The sequence below is a fragment of the Prosopis cineraria genome, unplaced genomic scaffold (assembly GCF_029017545.1).
Source record: "Prosopis cineraria cultivar Desert tree isolate PC_DT_omini unplaced genomic scaffold, ASM2901754v1 PC13, whole genome shotgun sequence".
Classification (NCBI taxonomy): domain Eukaryota; kingdom Viridiplantae; phylum Streptophyta; class Magnoliopsida; order Fabales; family Fabaceae; genus Prosopis; species Prosopis cineraria.
The window spans coordinates 11,607,101-11,628,993 of NW_026555344.1; the positions used below are offsets into that span (position 1 = coordinate 11,607,101).

General features: G+C 34.5%; 3 protein-coding genes across 6 annotated transcripts; 2 read left to right on the plus strand and 1 right to left on the minus strand.

The window, feature by feature from the left end:
* Positions 1-1,956: 1,956 nt before the first annotated feature.
* On the plus strand, positions 1,957-4,782 carry LOC129290511 (protein GRAVITROPIC IN THE LIGHT 1-like). Of its 3 annotated transcripts, none has more exons than XM_054927294.1 (2): positions 1,957-2,094; positions 3,140-4,782. In XM_054927294.1, the coding sequence occupies exon 2, from the start codon at positions 3,206-3,208 to the stop codon at positions 4,463-4,465; it is 1,260 nt and encodes a 419-aa protein (XP_054783269.1). In that variant the 5' UTR covers positions 1,957-2,094; positions 3,140-3,205; the 3' UTR covers positions 4,466-4,782. The 3 variants fall into 3 exon arrangements, with proteins under 3 accessions (XP_054783269.1, XP_054783271.1, XP_054783270.1); XM_054927296.1 differs by having other exon boundaries at positions 1,961-2,094; positions 3,204-4,782; XM_054927295.1 differs by having other exon boundaries at positions 1,963-2,094; positions 3,058-4,782.
* Positions 4,783-11,289: 6,507 nt separating this feature from the next.
* On the minus strand, positions 11,290-15,497 carry LOC129291027 (DNA repair protein RAD51 homolog 3). The gene is made up of 9 exons (XM_054928121.1): positions 15,342-15,497; positions 14,642-14,740; positions 13,128-13,244; positions 12,965-12,998; positions 12,797-12,867; positions 12,343-12,566; positions 12,017-12,148; positions 11,731-11,797; positions 11,290-11,605 (listed from the first exon to the last, which is right to left on the minus strand). The coding sequence occupies exons 1-9, from the start codon at positions 15,451-15,453 to the stop codon at positions 11,430-11,432; spliced, it is 1,032 nt and encodes a 343-aa protein (XP_054784096.1). The 5' UTR covers positions 15,454-15,497; the 3' UTR covers positions 11,290-11,429.
* Positions 15,498-18,471: 2,974 nt separating this feature from the next.
* Positions 18,472-21,276, plus strand: LOC129291026 (protein GRAVITROPIC IN THE LIGHT 1-like). Of its 2 annotated transcripts, none has more exons than XM_054928119.1 (2): positions 18,472-18,628; positions 19,670-21,276. In XM_054928119.1, exon 2 carries the CDS (start codon positions 19,736-19,738, stop codon positions 20,993-20,995), a length of 1,260 nt encoding a protein of 419 aa, XP_054784094.1. In that variant the 5' UTR covers positions 18,472-18,628; positions 19,670-19,735; the 3' UTR covers positions 20,996-21,276. The 2 variants fall into 2 exon arrangements, with proteins under 2 accessions (XP_054784094.1, XP_054784095.1); XM_054928120.1 differs by having other exon boundaries at positions 19,734-21,276.
* Positions 21,277-21,893: the final 617 nt, after the last annotated feature.

Sequence of the window (21,893 nt, forward strand, 5' to 3'; positions counted from 1 at the left end):
TTCTCCCAATACTAACGACCATGAGGTGTCGTACCTTAATCTAGCCTCATCATGAACCGATGGAGACTAGTTAGGTTTGAGTCTCTCATAGAACAAGTGAGATAATCCCGAATCAACCATAGGATAATGGCTACCTCCCAATTCCAACGGTGGGTGCCATGGTTAGTTCCCGATTCCAACGATCATTACCAATACCATATAGATTTCAATCAATCTACTCCTCTCCCTGGGTGAACTCCCGCCAATGAGCATGCTATGCACATGTTTCACATAATATGTATTTTAACAATCAATTCATAACACATGAACTCACATAACTCAAATATTCCGCAATTCAACACATAATTCATCACACTTCTCCACCCATAGTAATAAATCACAATTAATTTCATAAAACACTAAAGGTGGCAAAATAAAGGTTTTCTTTCCAAAAACCATTTCACAAATCAAATACTTTACCAATATGCATCATTAATTTAACTCATAATTCACATTTTATAAACACAATTAACATTCAACTATAAAGATTAAGTTTTCCCTAGTTACCTCAAACCTTTGAGAGGTCAAAGATTTATCTCTCACTATACCAACTTCCCAAAGTTTTAACAAGCTCGAATGGTGCCAAAAACGAACCTCTCTACATCCATACCACAAGAATTTCATCATTGCTAACTCTTGAAGTCTTATCAACATAAAACTCCACACACCTATTTTTATCAACTCATAATCACTATACATTCATACCTAATGGGCTCATTAAATTTCATTAATACACATTATCATTAATAACACCTCAAACCATCATTAATGCACATAAACCTCTCCCAACTACCTCATAAATATTAATTTTCGGATAATAAATGCTCCTATAGACCAATCACTTTCAAAATCATCAATGTGGTGTTCCAATACATTAAACAACTCCCATTATACTCATTTTAACCAATAGAATTGGACCCATACTCTTATGGGCCAAAAATCTATCTCCCAATTCAAATCCTACCATAAATCATCATAAATGAAGGAGAGAAAGGAAGAATGAGGCTTAAATTACCTACCTTAGGTGTTTGGGAGCTTCAAAATGTTAACAATGAAAGCCAATATGCATGCCCTAGCAGAGCCCAGCGTTCTCTTCTTTTTCCTCTTCTTCTTCTCTTCTATTTTCTCGTGCAGACATGATTTGATTTATTAGAAATTTTGCTCGTGTGCTGCAATGCATGCTGCCCTTCGCCACGGCGCATGGCACAAAGGAGCTCGTTGTATTTAAATTTGTCTTCGTGCACTACGACGGACAAACCACGCGCCGCGGTGTGTGGCACAGAAAACAATGCTTCACTTTTCTTCCTCTTTCCTTGCCCAGGTGGCCCGCCATCGATCCGAACCTACTGCTAGGGAAATCATAACAATTATGCCAAGTTAAGCCCCTCTAGCCACACACCTCATTAACTCACTAATTACCCTCATTAAGCTAATAAACCATGGTTAAATTTTTCCGAATGTTACATTCACCTTCAAACCAGAGCTTTCACAAAAAGCTATGATACACTGATTAATAATTTCTGCTTGATGACAGGTCACCTCTAAGAAAATAAGAATATCATCAGCAAAAAAAAAAAAGTGCAATAAAAGGAGCCTAAATTTCATAAGCCTAATCGGACTCCAATCTCCTAACTCTATAGAATTCTAAATCAAGTGTGCAAGTTTTTCCATGCAAATAACAAACAAGTAAGGAGATAAAGAATCACCTTATCTAACTCCTTTCGATGAAAAAATTCATCAACTTTTTCCTCATTCCATGATAATATAAGATTTTTTTTTTCTATGCTAGTTGAGATAGAAGAGTTGCGTATTAAAAAAAAAACGAATAATGATATAAAAAATTTTGCAAGTTTACCAAATACTTTCAAAAATTAATTATTACCCCGATAAAAAGTAAAAACACATTCTCAGGGGTAGCGGATCCATTTGCCTTCGTCGACGAACTAACATTCCACGCTCTGTCGGACGCCTTCCACTGTTGTCAGCCCTGCGTGTTTGTTCTAGGGCAAGCAGTGAAGGATCGAACCCTAAGGCTTTTTCTACTACCAAAATCTGGTGAGATTGATTTGTTCAATCTGGCTTTGAATTTAGATTTGAATTTGTCCCCCGCTTCATCTGTTCCCTGCGTGGCTGCTCTTACTTTGTTTTAAATTTTTCATGTTAATTTGGCTTTGAACTAGGTCGTGTAATCGTTTGAATATTGAGGTTTTTTTTTTTGTACTGGTTTTTGCTTGAATGGTATGTAATTGGGCTATTATACTTCTTCCCTCTTCATTTTTATCACTAGCGACCTCTATGATTTGGATTGTGTTTTTTTTTTTTTTTGCAATGTTGGATTTGTTGTGAATTGGCATTCTTTTTATTAATCTTGTTATATTATCATCAATTTTGGAAAAGTCTCAAGGTATTTGTGATGTTCTTTTAAACGACTTGGCTCGATTTGTGTCAAAGCATCTAGAGCAAAATTGAAAGGGTATTATATCCACTATGCATATTTCAAAGATCTGTTTCACGAAGCTGGGGATGTTTTGGCTGTCTCGATAAAGTTAGACAAATGCAAAACATTCTCTTGAGGTGCAGGACCCCTACCATGCTCTGGGCTAAAGGCGTTAGAAAGGCACTCTCGTGTGTGAAATCACTAAAGTACCAAAGCTATGCTATATAAACGAGATATGGATGGACATAAATCTGAGATAGTATTTGACACAAATTAACAGTTCAAGCAAAAAATATCAGGTCATAAAACTGTAATCATCAAAGCACAAAATTAAGTCACTGATGGTCTGATATTTCTACTCAAGCGTGATAATCATTCAATACATGCATTGCAAAACTAAGCATACCCAACCTATTATTCATTCATACCATTCACATCTATATATCTCCTATGCATACTTAGAGTTAACGGGGTTTCCTTTCCTAAGAGTACTTACAAACTAACAGATCACTACTTACTAAGTATCCATTAACATCCATGTAATATTATCATATTGATATACTACTTTGGGTTTGAAACAGGAACTGAACACTCATGTATTCAAGACAGGCATATAATTTTTTGCATTGAATACCTTGATTGAACATCCACAAAATGTTGCAGGTTGTGTGTGAGTTTTGGTTTTGTTGAAGGATAGCTTATTCAACTATCCTTTTATTGGCACTAGCTATGCTACCCACTGGAGCAAAAGAGACACAATTACGTGAAAACAGTAGTCAGAAGGTCCATCCTCAACCTGTGGAAGAGGCCATGAATCAGAATCCTGAAGCTTTGGAAACTTTAATGTCTAGAATCTTTACAAATATATCTTCCCTGAAGTCAGCTTATATCCAGCTCCAGTCTGCTCATACTCCCTATGATCCTGATAATATACAAACTGCAGATAAACTTGTTATTGCAGAGTTGAAGAACCTGTCTGAACTCAAGCATTTCTATAGGGAAAACAACCCAAAACCAGTGTGTGTTTCCCCACAAGACTCTCGTTTGGCTGCGGAAATTCAAGAGCAGCAGAGCCTCCTGAAAACCTACGAGGTTATGGTGAAGAAGTTTCAGTCTGAAATTCAGAATAAAGATTCGGAGATCCATCAATTGCAGCAGCAGATCGAGGAGGCTAGCCAAAAGCGGGCCAAGTTAGAAAAGAATCTGAAGCTTAGGGGCTTGTTAACCAAAGATTCTGAAGATGAAAATAGGTTTTTTCCTGTTGATCTTACACCAGATCTTTTTACATCTGCTGCAGAAGCAGCTTCCAAAGCCATCCACGATTTTTCTAAGCCGTTGATCAACATGATGAAGGCAGCTGGGTGGGACCTTGATTCTGCTGCGCACTCAATTGATTCTAATGTCATTTACACAAAGAGAGCTCACAAGAAGTATGCATTTGAGTCCTACATATGTCAAAGGATGTTTGGTGACTTTGAGCAGGAAAGCTTCGGCGTCAAATCAGACCGTGTTACAGTCACTAAGGAGAGCTTCTTCCATCAATTTCTTTCGTCAAGGGAGACGGATCCCTTGGATATGTTAGGGCAAAATCCAGATTCCATTTTTGGTAAATTTTGTCGGAGCAAGTACCTAGTGGTTGTTCATCCAAAGATGGAAGCATCGTTCTTTGGAAATCTAGATCAGCGAAATTTTTTAGTGGGGGGTGGACATCCAAGGACTGCTTTTTACCAGGCTTTTCTGAAACTTGCCAAGTCAATTTGGCTTTTGCACAGACTTGCCTATTCATTTGAGCCAAATGTCAAGGTATTTCAGGTTAAAGCGGGGAGTGAATTCTCTGATGTTTATATGGAAAGCGTGATAAAGGATCTGGTCATGGATGAAAGTGAGGTGAAGCCCAGAGTTGGGCTGATGGTCATGCCTGGATTCTGGATTGGTGGAAGTGTGATTCAGAGTAAAGTCTATCTCTCTAATATGAAGGTAGCCGAGTGATTTTGGATAATACATGCGGACCTTTTGTCCAGACAGTCTGATGTATGTAGGTAGTTCAAGTTGCGTTTTCTTATCCTGCAATGTGTAATGTAATGCTGTTTGTAATATATTTCATTCCTGTTAGTGGTCTCTCAGATGAAATTGTGCTCTCTGGGTGTCCTTGTTTACCTTCAGGTTTTATTCTACTGTTTGCTCATATCCCACTTAAAAATCCAGAGAGATTAAGATTGTAATTTTTCTGGGACCTCATATCCAGAATCGTATTAATGCAGATATATATAAAATGCGTGGTGTTATCATTATTGTCCTTTGGAAAATGCTGTCATTTTCATTTTTCCTGGTGATATCTTTGTTGGCTGCCTCAAATACTACTTCAAGCATCCCTTTTTTCCTTGTGGAGAAGAGCGATTTCATCTCTATTAATTTAACAGGGTTTAGGTCTTTAACCCTTTGGTAAAGGAAGGGTGACAGATTATTATTATTTTTTATGTTATTTGAGAAATTAAGATAAGCATGATGGATAATCCAGGAAGAGAACCTAGAAACTCCAGCAACATCCCTCATTCTTTGAGGGTTAGACGAATCAAATGGTCCAGGCGTATAATCCTCTTAGACAGAAAAGCTAGATGTCGCACAAATTGGTTAAATCGAAACTGTACAAATGCTGTATCGTGATGTTCAAGGAGATCCGGTGAAATCTCCAGATATGTTATGGTGGCGCAAAATAAAGACCAATGGCGGACATTTTGATACACCGCAAATTCAAATAAGGTGGTGGTGGTGCGCAGAAGAGATGGAGAGGGATAGGAATCCAAATTGATGGAGTTTGCTGCTGTTAAAGTGGTTTTTCCTGTATCACCTGGTGATAAAAATCCTTCTCTCTTTACTTTTTAAGACTGTTAAAGTGGTTATATTAACTAAGAGAGCTGAACTTTTGTTGCATTATGTTACGTTTGGAATATCTGAAATCCTGTAACTTATCAATATCATAGTGGAACACGCATGCCTTTGTTTTACTTTATATATGTTCATCTAATGCTACTTCATCCAAGCTCATAAAATTGCTGTGTTTTTGGATGCCCTACAAAAAAATAGCATGTTCATTGGATAGTTTTATCAGGCAAGATGTGTTTAAGTGACCTATGAGGCATGCACTGTTTTATCAAATTACATTATGGGCCTGTGCTTTGCGTGGAGTTTGAGGTGAGTTGCAAGTTTGATGGTTTATAAATAATGCATCTTCTTATAGATTTATATTATGTATAGATTATGTAGACTCTATCTTCTATTTGGATGCCATTGCATCATTTTTCTTTGCCAGTTACGATCTGGCCAATGTTACTTAATTATTTTGAGCTGATTAACTTTTCCTCGTCTCTTTTTCATCAAGCGTCCTTTTGCAGGTACCTCTTTGCTCATTGTTCTAAGGGAAAACATAACATTGGATTCTTGCATTTTACTCGTGTTTAGTTATAAATTCCTGCATTTTTTTCGGTATTTTAAACTCCTACACTTTCATTTTTTGATGTTCTAGATTCCTCCAAGGCCTCTATACTTCATTCATTTAAAGACTTAGAATACCAACAAACAAGTATAAGAACCTAGAATATTAAAAAAAATACATGAGACCTATAACAAAACGTAAACAAAGTGTAGGGACTCAAAATTATGTTTTCTCTTGTTTTAATGATTAACTTCCCCAAAGTATTCCCTTTTCTTCAAACTCTTAACAGAAATTTCTGAACACGTGTTTGGCGTGATAGAATGTGGCCTGATGGCTGGACTGCTGTTAATGCAGATGGCAAACGCAGTGCTCAATTTGAACACCCACTTCTAGTTAGTGCAGATTGGTAAACTTAAAAATTACATGCTTGTGTTTTCTGAGTTCTAATATTATCAGTGAGGATCCTAATGTTTTATTTATTTATTCACTACCTCCAATCATACTTATACTCTTTTTAACTGAATGACAAAGATTAAAAAATTGATTAAAATTGCCACCAGACGCTTGGATCAATTGGCTAGAGACTTGGTCCAATTTATCGAGAGATTTTGAGTTTAAACCCTTGATATGCAACATCAATTAAATTCTTAGTGGAAGGTATGCCCTCCAAAGAAGTGCTTGCAAGCTGTTGACCAGATCTGAGTCAAAAGTCTCAGGATGTTAGAGCAAAAGAAAAAAATTGATTAAAATTAGTTAATGTTCTTGATTTTATTAAAAAAATTGTCATATTGTAAAATTGGCGAGCAAGTCATCCATGGACTTGGTGCAGCTGCGCTTGCCGTACCCGACCATGTTTAGGTAAACAGGGTTGGCCCATACAACAACAACAACAACAACAAGCCTTTATCCCACTAGGTGGGGTCGGCTACATGGATTGCAAGACGTCATTGTGCTCTATCATTTATCAAACTTTTAGGAATATTATTAATTAAGAGATTGCGTTCAACAACTTCTAAGAGTATTCTTTTAGGCCTTCCTCTACCTCTCTTAATCGGACTCAAAGTTATATGTTCCACTCTTCTCACTGGTGCCTCCCTTGGTCTTCTTTGTACATGCTCAAACCATCTCAACCGATTTTCTACCATTTTTTCTTCAATAGGTGCCACCCTTACTTTTTCGCGTACGTGCTCATTTCGAATTTTATCTTTACGTGTATGTCCGCACATTCATCATAATATTCTCATCTCTGCTACTCCAACTTTATGCTCTTGCTGTCCCGTTAGAGCCCAGCATTCACTACTATATAACATTGTCGGTTTGATAGCAGTGCGATAAAACTTTCCTTTAAGTTTATTAGGCACCTTACGGTCGCAAATAACTCATTTAGCTTTTCTCCAATTAAACCACCCAACTTGAATTCTATGTGAAATATCTCCACTGATTTCGCTATCATTTTGAATAATGGCTCCCAAATATCTAAACTTTTCTACTTGAGGTATAATTTGATCTCCCAATTTTACTTCCAAATTATTGTCGAATAGTCTTTTACCAAATTTACAATATAAATATTCCGTCTTACTTCTACTCAGACGAAAACCTTTCGACTCCAATATCCTCCTCCATAACTCAAATTTATAATTAACCTCTTCTCTTATCTCTGCTATAAGAACTATATCATCCGCGAAGAGCATACATTTCGGAATTTCCCCTTGAATATGTTCTGTCAAAACATTTAAGATCAAGTTGAACAAATAAGGACTCAGAGATGATCCCTGATGTAATCCAATCTTTATAGGAAAATCCTTTGTTTGACCACTAGGCGTTCTTATACTAGTTTTTACCCTCTCATACATATCTTGTATGGCTTTAATATAAGCAATCCGTACTCCCTTTTTTTCCAACGCTTTCCAAAGCACTTCTCTTAGTATACGGTTATAAGCTTTTTCCAAATCAATAAAAACCATGTGTAGATCTTTATCTTTACAATGATACTTTTCCATTAATCCCCTTAGTAGATAAATCGCCTCTGTAGTTGATCTACGTGGCATAAAACCAAACTGATTCTCAGAAACACTTGTCTCCAATCTCAACCTGTGCTCAATTACTAGATGAACCCTCTCCATCATTGAAAAGTTTAGAAAAGTAAGTCTCCCATCTATTTTTAATTTCATCATCTGTAACTAAAATTCTTCCCTCTTCATCTTTAATACACCTTACCTGTTCTAGATCTCTTGATTTTCTTTCCCTACTCTTAGCAATCTTATAAATATTTCGCTCTCCTTCCTTCGTCTCAAGGCTCTTATAAAATTCTTCAAAAGCTTTAGAACGAGCTTCACCCACAGCTCTCTTAGTTTCCTTCTTAGCCATACGGTACCTCTCTCAATTTTCTCCATTGTTACACAAATGTATAGCTTTAAAACAGTTCTTCTTATACTTGATTTTGTCATGTACACTATTATTCCACCACCAAGACTCCTTATCTCTCGAACTAGAACCTTTTAATTCTCCTAAAACTACTTTTGCAACCTCCCGTATCTTTTTAGCCATATCCTCCCATATGATGTTAGTACTTCCCTGAAATTCCTAAATTCCTTTATCCAAAAGATTTCGCTTGAAAATATCTTGCTTCTCACCTTTTAATTGCCACCACCTAATCTTTGGTGCTACTACTTGTCGACGTTTTTGAATTTTACTCATAATACACACATCAAGGACTAGGACCCTATGTTGTGTCGTTACAGCTTCTCTGGGGATCACCTTGCAATTTTTACAAAGTCTTCTATCTGTGTTTCTAACTAAAAGAAAATCAATCTGTGACCTTGAGGCTTCACTTTTGTAAGTGATGAGATGCTCATCTCTCTTCTTGAAACAAGTGTTGGCAATCTTAAAATCATACACCAATAAGAAATCAAGAAGAGTTTGTCCTTCATTATTTGGCTCTCCAAAACCAAAATCACCATGCACCCTTGCATACTAACCAGCTTCCCTCCCGACATGCCCATTGAAGTCTCCTCTAATAAAAATCTTTTCACTCTGTGGTATGTGTCGAATCAACCCCTCCAGATCCTCCCAAAATAATTCCTTAAGACTAGCTTCTGTCCCGACTTGCGGCGCATAAGCGCTAACAATATTAATAGTCTCACGTCCAATTATCATTTTTAAGGAAATAATTCTGTCTCTAATTCTGCTAACTTCTACAACGTTCTTCTTCCACTCTTTATTTATAATGATGCCTACTCCATTGCATGCACTTACTTTTCCTGTATACCAAAGTTTGAAACCTTGAATATCCTTAGCTTCTTCTCCACGCCATTTTGTTTCTTGCAGGCAAAGGATATTGATTTTCCTTTGAATCATAACCCTTACAACCTTTACAGATTTACAATTCAATGTCCCAACATTCCAAGTACCAAATCTAATTTTGCTCTCATGGACTAACTTCTTTAGCCGCATGCGTCCAGAATGACGCGGTAGCCCTTGCTCATTTAACACTACATCCGGGCGCCGATGCAGCAGCTCTAACTCACTTATCACTGTACTCGAGCCATGCAGCGCGTTACTTACGGGCAACGACCTAGCATTAACATTATAACGTCTATTGTCCATGTTCATGATAGATTCAACAAAGTTTTACATTGACTGTTGATGGCCTAACACAACCCTCCTCCTTTACCCGAGCTTCGGATCGGCTATAAACATAGGCGGAGTTGGTGAAAAGTAATCAGTCGTGTTTTGTCAAGACTTCAATCCAAATTTTAGTCCATTTAAATCCGATAGACATGAGAGTATTTAAATTAATAATACAATGTATGCATAGGATTTTAAATTACTGCCTAAATTTACTTGTGTTTTGAATTCTTTAATTATGCCATTTATTGAAACCATTTGATTCTTTTTTTAATCAGTGAAATCGTTTTGTTCTAGTTATACTTTTTTAACTTCTAAAAGCACCAAACTATTGTCTGCTTTGATTTTCTTGAAAATTCATATGCATGAAAGCACTGATAGATTTTTTTTTTTTTTGAATGGGAAAAAAGGAACTATCATTAAACCAATGAGGCAGCATGTTCAACGGCGAAAAACATACATCTCGATCATTTTGCATCCTACGACATTCGAGGTGGACAATGATATCGAATATTTGAATTTTTATTCGGGTGGACAACCCATTTAAACCGTCGTCCCTGTGGCTCTTAAAAGTTATGCATTAACTTGTTTTGCTTGTTTGATGAATTTAATAATTTTTCTTCACAATCTTCAATTTGATGTCATTTTGCTGCTTTTAAAGTGAAGATATGAATCATACTCTCTCGGTCAAAAAGTTTACATTTTTTAAGGAATTAAAAGTTTAAAAATATAATGTATTTTTAATCTTTTGAGATGTAATCATTTTTTTTTTCAAAAGTGCCCTATTGATAATGATTTTATATTTATTATAGTGTTTAATAAGAATAAATATAAAAAGATAAAGTTAGTTAGAAAGTAAGTAACTACTTTATTAAAAGATAAAATTTAATTAAAAATATCTTATATATTTTTAAATGATGACAGTACTGTTTTTTTTTTTTTCATTTTTGCTGTCAGTCATATATATTTCAAATCTTTCTTTTCACTTTGCTCGTCATTTTGTTTTGTACATCAAACAAATCAAATAGGTAGGTGGTTGAATTTGTCTGTCTAGATATAATATAAAATTTAGGAGGAACTATATCGTTTGAAAACCAAAAATGGTGCTTTTCATTTTAAATTTCATGAAAAAAAAAATAGAACCCAAAATCTAATTTTTACAATTTTACTCAATGTCACATCATCTAACCCACCAAAAGTTTCCAAGAAGTTCAGGTACCAACCGCATCAAGTGGGAATGAGTTAGGTACCAACCAAAATATTTGTTGGATATCATCTAACCCAAAACTATTATATTTTCTGAATTTTTTCCCTGACCATATTGTATTTTCAAAAAAAAATTAAATCATTTTTACTGCCATCAGGTTTTATATATCCAACAAATATGTAGGTAGTTGAACCTATATCGATATAAAATACTCCTTCCGTCCTAAATTATAAAACATTTTTAAATAAAATTTCATATACCAATAAAACTCATTAAATACACCTTACAACCTTACATTTTCGAGACAAAAAAAAAACTTTCAAAAATGTCCTTCATTTAATATTCCATTGATGAAATAACATTAAAGATAGAGAATATATGAGAAGGGTAATATTGAAAAACTATCATTAATAAAACTTTATTTTTATCAAAATGCCTTATATTTTGAAACGTTGAATCTTCCTTAAAAATCTCTTATAATTTGAGATGGAGAGAGTATAAAATTTATAGAAAGCTGAACTATTTATAAGCTAGGAATGGGTGTAATTCATTCCAAGTTTCATGCGAAAACATGAACACAAACTTTTTTTTTTTTTTTACTCAATGTCACATCATGGAAGCCACCAAAAGTTTCAGAGTTAAAATATCATCTACGTCAAGTAATAAAGAAAAGGAAAGAAATACTCTCACATCATTTTAATTCGTTTACTGCTTGAAGAAGAATTACGAATCCCTCTACTGGTCACAGAATATCTTGCAGATGCAGATTTAAGAGATGGGGACTTGTCAATGTATGCATGTCGTTCATTGTTATTCCAATACAAGATTATCCTGTTTGTGCACATATGTGACCAGCTATCACCTATTCAACATCACAACAACACACTTTAATCATAACCCATATGATAATGAGATTGCAAAAGTTTGTTCATAAAAAAATAAGTGAGTGAAATATAAAAAATGAATGAAAATAAAAATGGCACTTACCCAGTGCAAGGGTCAATTGAAACGAACCATCAATGAGCTTGGTTGTTACTTGATTTAACATTACAACCTGGCACAAAATGGAATTTATAACTGGAAATTAATGGAGCCATTATGGATATTATCAGAGAATGAAAAATATTACTTGACTTGAAGCCAACAAAGGCTTTTTTGTAAAGCAAGAGCTTAATATTGATGGTAAGACTTTAATCCAGACAGAAACTTTCCTGTGAGTAAAAATTAAATTCAAAACTGTAACACCTCTGACACAGAACATAGTAATTCTTACAGCCAAACTGAACTTTTTTGAGAGCTTCATAAATTTTAAAGCCATTTCACTAAGTAATCGAGTCCGGAGGGCCATATCATCAAACTCTTGGCGAAAGTGGAAAGTAACACTGTCAAGAATGATGATCTTCACCTGAAGTAACATAAGAGGAGAAAATTGGTTGGATTAAGGATGAGAAGGAAATGAGGTCAAAGCAAGAGTACTCTCATGGTCTAAAGTCGTAGCAGATTATGGAGCAAATGAATAAGGCAATTAAATATTAAAAATTATCCTCAAGAAAGTTGCTGGGAAAAATCTCAATACGATATATAAAACTTAATACCTACATTTTTATGTTCCGTGACGAATTTGTCCAAGTAATTTACCAACGCAATTTGCTCAGTATAGCTGCAAACACGAAAATAAAATATATTTTGCAAAATATTATTAGGGTGCATTTTAACTTCACAATTTTGAGCATCCTTGCGAAGGTGGCTATATTCTGACAAGTCTTCTATACAAGCTTCAGCAACTTGTAGTACACGTTCCACCATAAAGCTACCCTCTGTATCTGTGAATTATGCATGCACAAGAACAGCAATCGATAATCAATAAATCCCTGTATTCTCTTTTTGTCGGTGTTTCCTTGTATTTGTTCTTTGACCGTTTATTGCTAGTATTCAGATTATCATTCCAAAAAAAAAAAAAAAAGAATCAATAAATCCTGTTAAATGCTCAACAGTCAACAAGCACCCAAAAAAAAAAAAACACACACACACACACAAATGGCTCTTATCTTACCGATGTATATAGCTTGCCCGCTCAGCCCACCATATTCTATTGGAATTTGAACATTAACTGCAAGCTGAATCCTGTCAAAGTAAATATCATGCGATAACCAAAATATCTCACAATTGACAGGGTAAAAAAGTATGATATGATGTAGAAACTTGGAATGACAAAGCATACCCCATTTGTGTTTTACCAATTCCTGGAACTCCACCTAAGAAATAAAATAAATAAAATTGAAATACAGAAAAGGGAAGAAGGTTCTTGCAAAGCTTTGTATCTTCAATTAGCAGTCATTATCATACAATTCACAAAAAAGAGTTGAATGAAATTGCTGGCTAACCAATTTCAGTGACTTCTCCGCACCTAATACCTCCACCAAGGATGTTATCCAGGTCCAGACAAGACGTGGTAATGCATGACTTTTCCTCATTGAGCATTGCCCAAGCAGTCTGAGCACCTGCATGAAACAATGGCAGAAAATGAAGAGAAAACAAAGGGACTACTGATTCTAAGGGGCCCTTGAGAAGAATGTACAGAGAAGAGTTCAAAAGAGGGTGGACCAACAACAGAATTGCTAGTTCAATGCAATGACTTACCTGATAAAGAGGCCATTTGGTTTCAACCATTAGACATCTAGACTAACAGAAAATGCAGCCTCATTTTCATTGTTTCAATGACCACCCTTGAGGACAAGGGCTGTTTTTGGGGAAGGGAATGTTGTCGAGTGCATAGTTTAAGTGCTAAGAAGAATCTATCTTTAGCTTGCATGAGGATAGGCCACAGTCATGACAGTTGTGAATGCAAATTCTTCTTCTTAAATCCACTCTATTTTCCTTCCATATCAGAGTGTGTGAAGATTAGTGGGGTTTATTGGGGTTCTGAGCATGTAGTGAGGTAAGAAGATTTTCAGAGAAAACTGTAGGAGACTAGGAGCGGCATTTTCCTCTATAATGCCAATGGTGCTATTTTCCTTTACCTTCTGCATCTTTTTTTCCTTCTTTCCAGGTTACTGTATCTCTGAGTTCTCTCAAATTCCTAACTGGATTCCATTGTCAAGAATAGTTGAGAGCTTTTACACGCAAGTAATACTATGCCCAAAGGATCTTCATGATTCATCCCAGATTCTAAAAACTAGATATTAAAGACTTCACATTAAACTCAAATCTATCTTCCAGTGTCTGAAAAAATGCCCAACTATAGACTATCAAGTGACAATCAAATATGGTTTTTTTTTATCCTCACCCACTTTGGACCATCAAGTTTCATAACAACTGACAAAGATTTATCTACTGAAGATGTTCTCATTTCACTCCAAAAATTTCAGACAATTTAGTATAACAAGGCATCCATTGAATTCTTCACATTTCACTAATAGTGGAGTTCATTATTCATGCGAACCACTGTACAATGATGATCTTTCTAAGCAATTACTCGGTGCTTCATAATTTCAGTTATTTTGCTCAGTTTTGGCATCCAGTATTTTGGATTACGCTGTAACTTTTCCCCCCCAGTTTGGACAGACTTCACATAAAGCATATTGGATTGATATAGCCCAAAAAATTGCGATACCTAACTAACTGCATCTTTAGAAGAGGGCATGCATATGCTTTATGGAAGACTAATGCGTCACCAATGGGGATAAAAAAAGAATAAGGAGAAAGCACACATATATCTAATATAATCAGATGACAACACGTCAGGGGAAAATCCAATCAAGCCATAATCTGTAATATGATGAGTCACAGGGTGCGCAACAGTGGTGTCATACTAGTTTAGCATGCAAAAATGATGTATGTTATAACTACTATTATTTTTCAAATAAAAACATTGTCATTCAGAGAACAAATTTAGTACCATCAAAAGTAGCAGGACCCCTGCTTGACCCCTCCAGCCTACTAGTTTGTGATACACATTTCAAAATTTCAGAAGCTTCACTCTCTGAAACATCTAGATCTGTTTAGGAAAAAGAGTATAAAAGTGAGGAAAACATTTAACATATAAACAAGTCCAAATATAAGATATCTAAATATGAACAACTAGGAAGCTATATTGTATTGTACTCTAAATAAAAAGTATAGCATTTGCAAATGATCGTGAATTTAAGAACGCTGCTAAAAATGGGTTCCCACCACTCGAATACCTCGAATCAACCTGACAACCAATATAGCTAAAACAAAACAGACCCCAGTTTAGTCCCCTCAAATCTTAGGGGAAAATCCGTAGGAAAACACTAATTAGGTGCCTTGAAATTTAAATACATTTGGTTCAAGATCGTGCAATCTTCAGTAAAACAATAATTCCAGCAGCCAACCAAAAATCCAAGATCTCGCGATAGCCAATTCCTAATATGAGAAAATAACCACTCGAAGGTCTCTCTAAAGGATTACTAGTTCATATATCACGCCGAAAACCATGAATCTGCCTTAAGTTTCTATTGTTATTAATGAATTAATAATTAATGACGGTGCATGGTGATTCATCGCATAAATTCACAGACACACACACGCTGAGTTGTAATACTTGAGAGTGAATAAATGGAGAAGAAGATGGAAACCTCGAGCAAGGTCGGAAGAGGAAACGTGAAGGATGGTAGAAAATGTGGTATAGCCGGCAGATATAAGTTTCCCTCTCTTCGTCGCCGAGATCGGTAACCTTCCGACTTCCATCACTGTCACTCCCTCAAACGGGCGCCAACCAGCGGCTTAAAGGTTAATGGTTTAAAATTGAAATTAATCGAATTGAGTACTCGGGCACTTTTAAAAAAAAAAAATCATCTTAAAATATTTGGAGTAAATTAAAATTTCATTAAATACATTAATTTTAATATTATTTTTTTATAATTAATTTTTATCACTTCTCTTTTCGGTATATTAAATTATAGGTATTTTAGAAAGTTTATATTTTTATTTTAAAAATATTAGATTGTTAAGTGTATTTAATGAGGTTTATTGGCATGTAAAATTTTATCTAAAAATATTTTATAATTTAAAACAAAGAGAGTATTAAATTGGAAGACTGGCACTAAGACCCAATCAAAGAAATTTGCATCTGAAACCTAATATATATTAAATTTATTTTACATACTCAAAGGCCTTAAATACACTTTTTTTTTTTGGATGAAAAAACTCATTTACCCTTCAGTCTTTGCTGATTGTCCTATTTGTTTGATTAATGTTGAGACTAGGGAGCATGTTTTGTTTAAATTGTCCTTGGGTTAGAGCTAGTTGGTTTGGCTATAGAGTGAGTTTTGATTTCTGATTTTGATATGAATAATGTTGCTGACTAGTTTGCCATTATGTTTTATGATAATCAATTAATTGATTCAGTTGGGAGATCTGTTATTGCCGTCACATGTTGGGAAATCTGGAAATGTAGGTGTAGTTTGGTGTTTAATGGAGAAAATGTAGATGCTATAGAGGTGGTTTTGAATGCTAGATGAGTTGTTGATGTTGTATTCATTTGAAGATGATTAGAAAGTCTAATTTTTTGAAATCGAATCCTATTATGATTTCTAAAAATTCTTCTTGGATTTGTCCAATTGAGGGTGAAGTAAAAATTAATATAGATGGTTCCTTTGCTAAGAAAATGAATTATAGAATTGTGTATAGAGATTGGTTGGGGAATTTTTTACGTGGTCGTGGAAAGCAAGTGTTTGCTTCTTTTCCTTTTGTTTTTGAATGTATGGCAGTATTGAAAAATTTAAAGGTTGTTAGTAACTTTGAAGGAAGAAAAGTTATTATTGACATGAATTGTGAGCTACTTTTTCGTATTCTATTGGATGAGTTTTTTGAGAATCAAAATTGGCATTGTATTGATTTTGTATAGGACATTCTAGCTATTCATTAATCTAGCAAAGCTATCTCTTTTTTATTGGTGACTTGCTAAGGTAATGAAAATGTGAACATCTTCTTTATCTAGTTTATTACTTGCTCATTTAAGGACTACTAAAGCTTCTAATGCCACTGACTTTTATAATTCCTAGAATAGAACTAGAATTTGTTAATTCTTTTTGTTGTTGTTTCTTGCTTTCTTGTTTTTCTTAATTTTTTTTTGTGAGTTTGTATGTTAGTTTGTCTTTAAGTTTTTTTTTTAGTGTTCTTTTTAGCTTTGGCTATTGGTATTTGTAACATGTTTTGTGATTAATAAAATTGGCCCTTTTTTTAGCAAAAAAATGTACAATAAAATATCCATATATAACATGATAAGATTCATATGTTAATAACACAATATCTATTCAGTATACATAATTTATTTGATTTAGTTTAAACAATAATATACAAGTTTTCCTAGTGTATGAACAACCAAATGTTTTTATGTAACACAATAAGATTCATATATTAACAATAAAATATCCTATGCACTGTTATTTTTTTCAAAGTGAGGGATAAATGAGTTTTTTCACCAAAAAAAATAAATTTTCATGTAAGGCATTTGTCCTAACAAAATAAATTCAAAATGTATTAGGTCTTGGGTGCTAATTTCTTAGAAGAATCACATACAAGGATTATTCAAGAAACTTATTTACATATAATGACTGATAATAAGTCTCATTTAAAAAAAAATTATATTTTTATTTTAAAAACAATCAATTCTATATTAGTCTTTGTTAACAAAAAAAAAAAAAACTTCTTGTGTTGTTCTTAGACGTGATTTTCCATAATTTCTTTGATCAGGGACCTTATTTGCCATTCTCCCTATTCAATATAAAATTGATTTATTACAATCTAATAATATCAATATAAAATATAAAATATCTGTAAATTTTTTTATTTTTCAATAATTATTATGTTTGTGCATTATAAAATATCAAATATTTTTTTATCAAAATTTATATTTTATTGTTAATAAATGTTTAATATATTTACCTATGAAATTAAAATTTTCAAAATAATATTATTTTATTATTTCATATTTGTTATATATTTTGAATTATTTTTTTAATATTTATATATATTTTGTGTTAATACAAAATTATATACTAAAATATAACATTAGTCCTTTAATTTTATACAATATTTTATTTTGGGCATTAATTTTTTAAAGTGTTTTTCTAATCCTTCACTCCTAACACCTAACTTCATTAAAAGAAAAAATAAAGAATCATACATTAAATTTTTAAATATTGATAAAATATTTTCAAGTGTTAATATATTAAAATTATTTTTAAAATAACTATAATTGACATAAAAATAATAATATAAAATTAACAGTGTTGATATTAAAGGATTAAAAATATATTTTATTAAATTAAAGAATCAAATATAAATATTATATTAAAATATTAAAAATATACTTTAATTCAAAATTATGTGTTAAAATAGGTTTTTACTTGCTTTCAGCATGATTAATGTTTTTAAATTATTTGAAAAAAAAATTGAAGAAAATGGATATGTGAAAATGAGAAAAAGATTGAACATGAGAGGAAAACAAAATATAAATTTAAGAGTGCGTTTAAAATATTGAAGAGGTTAAATAAAATATTGGTAATACTTTTATTTGATTTGTAAGAATTTTTCAATACTATTTGAGAATGGAGATGAAAGAGTTGAGTGAAAAACAAGAATAATTATATAAAAAATTCATAAGTGTAATTTTATGAAATAACTTACATTATTTTGGAGTAATTAATTTTCGACCTATACAAATTCTTCTAAAAATTAATTAAAACCCCAAAACACGTTCTAGTGGGTATTGCCGTATTGGATCCATTCCTCTTCGTCGACGAGGAAGCATTCCAAGCTCTGTAGCACGCCGTCCGCTTTTGGCAGCCCTGCGTGGTTGTTCTCGGGCAAGCAGTGAAGCAGGTTCGAACCCTAGGGCTTTTTCTACTACCAAAATCTGGTGAGATTGCTTAGTTCAATCTGGCTTTGAATCTAGATTTGAATTTGTTCCTCGCGTCATCTGTTCCCTTCGTGGCTATTTTCACTTTGTTTTAAACTTTTCTTTTTAATTTGGCTTTGAATCTGGTCGTGTAATCGTTTGAATATCGACGCTTTTGAATTTGGGAATATTTACACATTGAGTTGTGTGTGTGTGTGTGTGTGTTTTTTTTTTTTTTTTTGGGTACTATTTTTTGCTTTAATGGTCTGTAATTGGCTATTATGCTTCTTCCCTCCTTATTTGGATGACTAGCGACGTGTATGATTTGGGTTGTGTTGTTTTGCAATGTTGGATTTGTTGTGTGTTGGCATTCTGTTTATTAATCTTTTTACATTATCATCAACCTTGTAAATGACGTGGCTCGAGTTGTGTCAAAGCATCTGCAGCAAAATTTGAAAGGGTATTATATCAACTGTACATGTTTCAAAGATTTCAGTGGGGGCAGATGCCCTGACTGAGTTTAGCATAGGTCCGCCTATGATACCCACCATTTGCAGTTTTTGTATAATAGATCTCTCTAGGCTCTGTTTCACGAAGCTTGGGATATTCTGGCTGTCTTAAGCAAGGTAGGCATATGCAAAAGATGCTCTTAAGGTGCTGGACCTCTACCATGCTTTGGGTTGAAGGCGTTAGAAAGGCACTCTCTTTTGTGAAATCACTGGCGTACGAAAACTATGCTTATAAACAAGAGATGGATGGATATAAATTTGGAGTAACATTTGACACGATTAACTATTCAAACAAAAAAATCAGGTCATAAAACTTTAACCATCAAAGAACAAAATTAAGTCATTAATAGTGTCATATTTCTGCTCAAGCGTAATAATCATTTAATTCATGCACTGCCAAACTGAACACATCCCAAATATAATTCATTTACACCAATCACATCTATATATCTCCTATGCATGCTTATAGAGTTAATGGGGTTTCCTTTCCGAAGAATACTAGCAAACTAAAAAATTCTGAAGAATACCTTGATTGAAGTTCAAAATCTTGCAGGTTGTGTATGAGTTTTGGTTTTGTTGAAGGATAGCTTATTTAACTATCCTTTTATTGGCGTTAGCTATGCTACCCACTGGAGCAAAAGAGACGCAATTACGTGAAAACAATAGTCAGAAGGTCCACCCTCAACCTGTGGAAGAGGCCATGAATCAGAATCCTGAAGCTTTGGAAACTTTAATGTCTAGAATCCTTACAAATATATCTTCCCTGAAGTCAGCTTATATCCAGCTCCAGTCTGCTCATACTCCCTATGATCCTGATAAAATACAAATTGCAGATAAACTTGTTATTGAGGAGCTGAAGAACCTGTCTGAACTCAAGCATTTCTATAGGGAAAACAACCCAAAACCAGTGTGTGTTTCCCCACAAGACTCTCGTTTGGCTGCGGAAATTCAAGAACAGCAGAGCCTCCTGAAAACCTACGAGGTTATGGTGAAGAAGTTTCAGTCCGAAATTCAGAATAAAGATTCAGAGATCCATCAATTGAAGCAGCAGATCGAGGAGGCTAGCCAAAAGCGGGCCAAGTTAGAAAAGAATCTGAAGCTTAGAGGCTTGTTAACCAAAGATTCCGATGATGAAAATAGATTTTTCCCTGTTGATCTTACACCAGATCTTTTTACATCTGCTGCAGAAGCAGCTTCCAAAGCCATCCACGATTTTTCTAAACCGTTGATCAACATGATGAAGGCAGCTGGGTGGGACCTTGATTCTGCTGCCCACTCAATTGATTCTAATGTCATTTACACAAAGAGAGCTCACAAGAAGTACGCATTTGAGTCCTACATATGTCAAAGGATGTTTAGTGACTTTGAGCAGGAAAGCTTCGGTGTCAAATCAGACCGTGTTACAGTCACAAAGGAGAGCTTCTTCCATCAATTTCTTTCCTCAAGGGAGACGGATCCCTTGGATATGCTAGTGCAAAATCCGGATTCCATTTTTGGTAAATTTTGTCGGAGCAAGTACCTAGTGGTTGTTCACCCAAAGATGGAAGCATCTTTCTTCGGAAATCTAGATCAGCGAAATTTTTTAGTGGGGGGTGGACATCCAAGGACTGCTTTTTACCAGGCCTTTCTGAAACTTGCCAAGTCAATTTGGCTTTTGCACAGACTTGCCTATTCATTTGAGCCAAATGTCAAGGTATTTCAGGTGAAAGCGGGGAGCGAATTCTCCGATGTCTATATGGAAAGCGTGATAAAGGATCTGGTCATGGATGAAAGCGACGTGAAGCCCAGAGTTGGGCTGATGGTCATGCCTGGATTCTGGATTGGTGGAAGTGTGATTCAGAGTAAAGTCTATCTCTCTAATATGAAGGTGGCCGAGTGATTTTGGTTAATACATGCGGACCTTTTGTCCAGACAGTCTGATGTATGTAGCTAGGTCAAGTTGCGTTTTCCTATCCTGCAATGTGTAATGTAATGCTGTTTCTCTGTAGTATATTACATTCATATTAGTGGCCTCTCAGATGAAATTGTGCTCTCTGGGCGTCCTTGTTTGCTCATATCCCACTTAAAAATCCAAAGTGGTCAAGATTGTAATTTTCCTGGGACCTCATATCCAGAATCGTATTAATGAAGATATAAATAAGATGTGTGGTATTATCATTATTGTCCTTTGGAAAATGCTGTCATTTTCATTTTTCCTGGTGATATCTTTGTTGGCTGCCTCAAATATTACTTCAAGCATCCATTAATCTTAGTGAAGAAGATTGTTTCCGGGTGATTTCATGTCCATTTATTTAGCAGAGTTTAGGTATTTAACGCTTTGGGAAAGGATGGGTGACTTTTTTTATTTTATGATATTTGAGAACTTAAGATCAACGTGATGGATTATCAATAACCTCAAAGTAGATAGGAATGAAATAACGTAACATACCTTCAAAATTGTCATATTTTGAATCAATAAGCCCAAAACGATGGCAGTTGCACTAATCGCTTGTGAAGCTGTGATCTGGTTTCTAAGATAGTATGGTACGAAGCAAGGGACATATCCTCAATGATGAGCTTATTAGTAGATGCATCAGAGCACTTACCGCTTATCTTCTATGATGATGAACATATTTACAACTTCTGATCTGGTTTTCTGCTTGTTTATAGAATGATTTGAAGTTGCAAGTGTTGAGAAACTTGGTTGTAAAAGAATCGATTTCCAGTAGCTGCTCAGGTCTGAACCTTCAGAGAGCAATAAGCATATAAATTTGTTTTCTTCTCTCTTAGTTTATAAC